Source organism: Sphaeroforma arctica, assembly GCF_001186125.1.
Source record: "Sphaeroforma arctica JP610 unplaced genomic scaffold supercont1.128, whole genome shotgun sequence".
Lineage (NCBI taxonomy): Eukaryota > Ichthyosporea > Ichthyophonida > Sphaeroforma > Sphaeroforma arctica.
In genome coordinates this window covers 115,589-122,064 of record NW_014040430.1, presented here as the reverse complement: position 1 = coordinate 122,064, position 6,476 = coordinate 115,589, and the positions used below count along the sequence as shown (strand labels likewise).

The following is a 6,476-nucleotide window of genomic DNA, read 5'->3' as shown; positions in this document are numbered from 1 at the left end:
TTAAGTAATAATTACTTGTTAGTGTGTAGGAACGTAACGTAACGTAACGTTAGTAGTATATATATATATATATATATATATATATATATATATATATACGTACACGAGTGTTAGATAGTTCTATGTGTTCTCATATACATTCCGAACGTGCTAGAGAAGACGGATTTGAAATACAGCGTAATAGTGCGCGTAGAGAACCATTTCCGTTTCGCACTTTGAAGTCGAATTTTGATTGATTTTTTTTACATTTTTGAGATTCTATGTAGTACGTAACACTCAACGCAGAGGGTTTCTCCGGGTTCACACGCACAGTAGGTAGTCCTGCGTTCTCTTTTAAGAAACTTACGTTTTAGGCAAAGTCCTCCACTACATCGCATAGCCTGCGACGATGATTTTACCTTTCCAACCTCGCGTTTCTTCTTACAATACTCCCCACTGTTCTTGGGTCTAGCTGTTAGTTTGCAGTCGGCCATCAAGAAATCACCACTCCTAGTAGCCGTTCTTTTCTGTCCGTAGATATCTAACAGCCCTTTTGCTAATAAAAGCTGATTGTCTGGTACAGTCTGCGGGTTGTTGTATAGTGTTTTGCTAGCGCACACAGAATTAGTGATGGATAGATCCATAAAAAAAATCATGGATGCGTAGCTCCGACGATCTGGTGAAGTGGCCTTCTTCCATAGACACTGTATTGCTGCGTAGATTATTATTTATATTTACAACAGCCCTTCCTTTGTTATAGTAATCCGAGTATATTACCGGATATTGGATCTGGAATATTTTGTCCTCGGTATATCGGTCCATACGCTCACCCTCTCTATGAATAGTCTCGTATGCGGCTGCACATATGCCTTTGTATTTCGCCTCTTTAAATGCAAGCAAGTAAAAGTCACTCTTCCCAGCTACGGCATCTTTGTTATAATTGAACGAACCCTTCAAGGTACCATAGCTGAATAGGGGTTTGTCGGCCATAAGCTCCTTCAGCTTGTCTCCGGGTATGCCTTTCGGTCATGACCCACGTTTCTTAGCAAAGAACATGCCGTAAATTGCAAAGGACAATAAGACAAACAGTACCCTTAAAACACTAAACCCACTATACATTATAACCTTACGTCCACTCCACTTGGTGCTATCGGTAGTCTCATCACTATTTGTACGGTAGATAACTCATTTAAGTAGGGCAGAGTAGGCAGGTATGAGGGGCGCACCTTGGCCTCACAGAGATCAACTTGGAAAGTTATATTGGTCTGACAACAGGCAATGGTCTTCCACTCATTGCCATATTGCTTAGGTTTTCGTGGGCAATGTATCTGGTCAAACCCCGAAGGGTTATCTCAGGCCATCATGGTCTCATCTATGCAGACCTTCTCAGAACACTCAAAATGATGATCCATATTAGCATTCCATGCACTGACGATCTCTCTCATATAAAACTTCTTATCATCGCATTCCTGTTGAGTTACTGGTGAGTTGCGCAGTTGTAGATGCTTACGTATATCTTCATATCTAGTCTTATTCATTTTAGGGCTTTATGATCTAAAGGGTCACGGTTGCAGTCCCAGAAGTCGCTTGCGTGCTTACTGTAGTACTTGGCCATCATCATCCTTAATGCAAGCCAAACATAATATTCGGCTGGATCAATCTCACGTTTCTTCATTTGTACAAGCTTGGTATTTGTCGCTGGTACGAGAGTGTTTCGTATATATTCCGCGGGCATCATGTGCAAGAAAAGATCTACATATGTAGCATCCTCTTTAATATGTGGTAGCGTAGCAGAGTAGCTGCCTGCACCATTTTTTGCCTCTCGCACACACTAACATCATGCAAGTCTTGCTCTAACAAAACATCACCCTCTTTGTAATTATTATCTAGCGGACGAGTGTCCACGTCCACCTCACGGACTTCGATCCCATCCTGCACACGCCGAATGCTGCTATCAATCTCCATTGCACTGTTGTAGACTATTCTATTTGTGTTTCCGGCACGTGCACGTACACGTGCTGACGTTTGAGTCTGTGCTGATTCATTGCGTGGAATTATAGGTGTTGATTGAGGGGGTGTATATGTAGTACTGGCAAACTCTCGTCTTGTATTTAGTGTTGCGTCTAATGTTGATCCGTCAGGCGCTACGCTTTGTACTGTTCTTGTGCCGGTAGGTGATGTCTGTGCGTGTGCAGCAATAGGTCTTAAACCTAGCAAACTATCGATTGAGAAAAAAATATTCCCCGTGGCTGTAGTGCTTAGTGTTGCTGTTGGTGCGATCACAGTGTGTGATACACAACTTACGCCAGGTGACGATTGTGTCACAGCGTGTGGTATAGGAGCTGCTTGTGAAGATGGGTTGTCTTCTACGATTGGATCGTGTTGGATCTTGCAGTATCAACTGAAGTTCTGATTTAAATATCAATAATATGACACCAGTCCACCCTGAACCCGAAGACTCACGAGGTGTAAATAGTCATCGATAAATGTGTCATATGATTATAAATTTGTATCCGTCAATATTCTGAGAATATAGCCCTCTACTGATTCTGAAAGTATAAACACTACAATGTTCAAACCGTGTGATATCTACTTGCACTCAGGTTACCCAAAAAATTTACCGTAATCAACTAGTTCTAATTCCGTGAATATCCCACGTTTATGCCTCATGTACTCAAGTGAGTAAGGTAAATGTTAGTACAGGAAAGCTCATCATAGTCGCTACCGGTAATCTAAATAAAGGTATCGTTCATGACCAAGATAAAGCGCTGGAAATGTTTCTGACGGCTTAACTTCAGGCAACTATTTACATCATTCAAGTAGAATTGAACTTGGAAGTTACAAGAAGAATCGTAACGCCGCCATTGTGTGAACTTTGCTAAATTTCAATGTTAATTGTTCACACGTTCGCTCGTAATACATAATACTTCAAAACAAATCAATAGTGCAATCAAATCTGCTTCGGTTGTCAGGTATCGTTTAGTGAACACCTAATACGGACAATCTCAAAGAAGGATGTAGGTAATGGCACATTAGGGAAGTGTTACTTCAGTCAGATCACAGCTGAATGCATCTCTTATTTTAAAGCCAACCTACAGACCATATATTTATTTTTGCCACGCCTCGGAACAATAAAAAAATAAGGATACCACGGGGAATGTTTATTGCACTCATCAGTGCGAGTTTTCAGTCCTTGGAGCTCATATAGTACCCCACTCTGCCTTCTAGTAGCAGCTGTCTGAAATTATCTGGCATAGCCCTCGACTCTCTCCACCGCACATACACTGTACATGACAAACGAACGCGTAAAGCTCCCAATTTTTCCCACATCACCTCAACATTGTCTTCTTCGCCATGTGCAGGCCACAAACATACAACGGGTGCGTCATAGTCGGCAACAAGGTATATTGCCTCCAGTAGCGGACAGTGCCTGACTGCATGTAGGAACAAAGCGGGCGTGACAAATCCTTTGCAGTGGAGATATTTCAAACTTTTGGACTTAAGAGGACATTCACTCGTTCAGATCGCCAAATAAGTGTTTCAAGACGAGTACAACAGTCGAAAGACAAGTTCTGTTCGTGCTGGTAATGATCATATCGGCTAAACTCGAGTGCATTAGATCGGATATGGGCCGTAGATTTTTTCGTAGATTCAGTGTGTAGCATATCGCTTCCCACGTATGTGCCAATATCAAGTACTTTGACGTCGCGCGCCAATGCAGTATGAAAGTTTGGGAGCCGTGCGTTCCTGAGTTTGGGCAGAACCCAAAGAGAAGGCACACTGCCCGTTTTGATTTTCAATACTTCCAGGCTTTCCGAGACCAGACTACACGGAAAGGATTTCAGCACAGAGAGCGTCTTCAAATTCGGCCACTCCACTAGATCCAACGGAAATCGGCCGCTCTCGTCCCTGACCTTCAGATTCTTGATTGTAGCGCAGGTGAGTCCCTCGGATGGACGTAGCGTATCCACCGTTAAAGAGAGAATATGCGGACATTCCTTGAACGCATCAATGGTTTTCACAGAGCGTACGCGCAACGATTTAAGTGAAAGGCTCTCTGCAAATAAAAGTAGAAAATATCGGCAAGTCAAGCTTGGGTGCGATTAATACTCGAGTCTGTTTCAGCAAAGCTATGCGAAAGCTCATGCACTCAGATATGACGAAGAGCCATGCACTCAGATATGACGAAGAGCCATGCACTCAGATATGACGAAGAGCTGCGGATATTGGCAGGCTGATGAAGGATAGAGTGGAATTTTAAAAGCTGTGTCATAGCTCGGAAACCCAGAGATCCTACAACATCAACTGCGATCACAAGCAACTAAGTAGATTTGCGCATAGAATGAAAAAGGACCGATTTTGAAAGTGACTCACTTAACGGCTGGACAACGGATGTGTCCCAAACTACCAGCTCAGATAAATTTGGACAGCCATCTAGAACAGCTGCGATGGAAACTGCTTCTAACACTTCAAGCCGTTTAAGGGTTCGGCTGCGTATTGCTGGTATAGGCACGAAATACTCGTGGTGTACAATCAGTTGTGTCAGACTAGCCATGGTGTCGAAATCCATTCCGCTGAATTGACTGACAACTACTTTCTGGAGTGGCAATCTGCAATGGCGAGGGCGACAACATTCACGAGTCTGCCAGGATGTGTTCTTAATATAAAGTAGTCTAATCATGGCTATATCCTTAGCCCAATGAGTATGCTAAGCATAAAACAAGCACAATAGTCAATATAGTAGCACGGGGAGTATGGCCGACCGATTTGAGATTCTTTGCATACATTATTGCTTATATAGAGGCGTACTGCATAACACAGACCAAATCAACCTCTACGCGGGACCCACTACTTGTGAAACAACTTCTTCCGAGCATCATGGTCATCAAAATTAGCCTCACATGTATCTATAATGTTGAGATTGGGCAGACATTGGGTTTCGTGAATGATAAGTACAAATGTTGTACACCCACAGCGACATGGACCCAATGAGAAACGAGCATCAACATCTTCACGCGCACACTGTCATCAATGTGACTTTGAATCACAAAATAACTATTAAATATTGCCGGTCCCAAAAGCCGGTGTACAGGCTTGCAATCGGCCAGATGATATTTGTACTTCTAAGTAGACATTGTAGGGATTTAGACTAGTAGTTTTACAAACTTTGACATGACAGAAACTCCAGACGACTAGTGCGATGATATACTGCGCGGATGCGACACGGCACGTGTAATTAAATACCAAGGACTGTAGTAAACCTGTGAGAAGACGTTCATCTTACGCCGTTCTCAGCCAACTACATGCAACTTCAATACATTGTGTTCAGATAAATGAAGCCTGGTCCAGACGTGGCTCCCGAACGCTGTCCAGATTAGCAAACATAGCACCTATAATACAGACGATACAAAAAACAGACTGTAGACAGTCAACTGTGCTGATCACAGAGTTCATATAGAACTACCTGCACTTATAATCTCGATTTGACTAAAAACTACCGAAAGATGGCATGAAAACACCAACGGTTCCAATAACACATAGCCATGCACAAAAGGATTATGTAGTCGTTAAAGCGCTATATGAATGCACACATTTATTCACTTCCGGGAACGTGAAATGCTCCAAGCGGAGAAAACATTCTAATCGGGAGATTAAGTCATCAACTCCATAATAATGTTCGCGTCCTCTCTTGAACTTTAATGGTATTTGTACAAGACCATAGTGGACTTGCAAGTCAATCTACATGCTTTAAGTGTCTGGATCTCTAAGGATGTGAGTATGCGCAGCAATACTTCGTTCGGCAGGATTTTTTGCGGACATTTGATCCGAATGGGTAGCATTCCCGTTTGCTGTAGTTTGGGAAGGGTGTCGATTGATTTATTCATACTATATGCCCCTTCGGATGATACTTAATATATGCCAATGCTCATATAATTCAGCTCACATTATAAATTTTTAATTTCAATTTTCTGTAGAAGGCTGATATTTATATATGTGCATGAGCCTATAATGAGGTTGGCATTGCTGATTGCACGCAGCCCTAAGTCGCAGAGTCGCAGAGCCGCAGACAAAGGAGTGAGAACTAATGACACTTTGACATTATTGTGTTCTATGTTTCTGTCTAAATTCTGATGACACCACGTGAAAATATCAGTATAAATATATAAATATGTGCACCGATTTTCTACAATATACAAGCACTACATAACTCCGGTATTATACGCAGTACACAGCGTTCAACAGGTACTTACCATAGTTAAGGTGTGCTGGACAATGAAGGACATCACGTCGAAGGTGACCGAGATGCCTGAAGAGCAAGAGGTGGATACTGTTGTGCAGGCTAATAAGAAGAAAAAGAAAAAAAGAAGAAAAGACGTATGTGCTTCTGTGCATGAATTCCTGTGTGTTTGAGTACAGATGCACATAGTCCATATGCCTCCTAACGTGTACGAGTTAATATAACATATTTATATATATATATATATATATATATATTA

At 42.0% G+C, this 6,476-nt stretch overlaps 2 protein-coding genes across 2 annotated transcripts in view; one reads left to right on the top strand and one right to left on the bottom strand.

The window, feature by feature from the left end:
• Positions 1-129: 129 nt before the first annotated feature.
• Positions 130-587, bottom strand: SARC_02767 (hypothetical protein; the record flags this gene model as incomplete). Its single annotated transcript, XM_014303469.1, has 1 exon — positions 130-587. A coding segment is annotated over one exon (345 nt), but the record flags the coding sequence as incomplete, so codon positions are not given.
• A 5,568-nt stretch (positions 588-6,155) lies between these two features.
• Positions 6,156-6,476, top strand: part of SARC_02764 (glycylpeptide N-tetradecanoyltransferase 1) — a 9,043-nt gene continuing 8,722 nt past the window's right edge. Inside the window, exon 1 of the mRNA XM_014303466.1 lies at positions 6,156-6,354. The gene's annotated coding sequence lies outside the window, so the exon portion shown is untranslated. The remainder of the gene's footprint in view (positions 6,355-6,476) is intronic.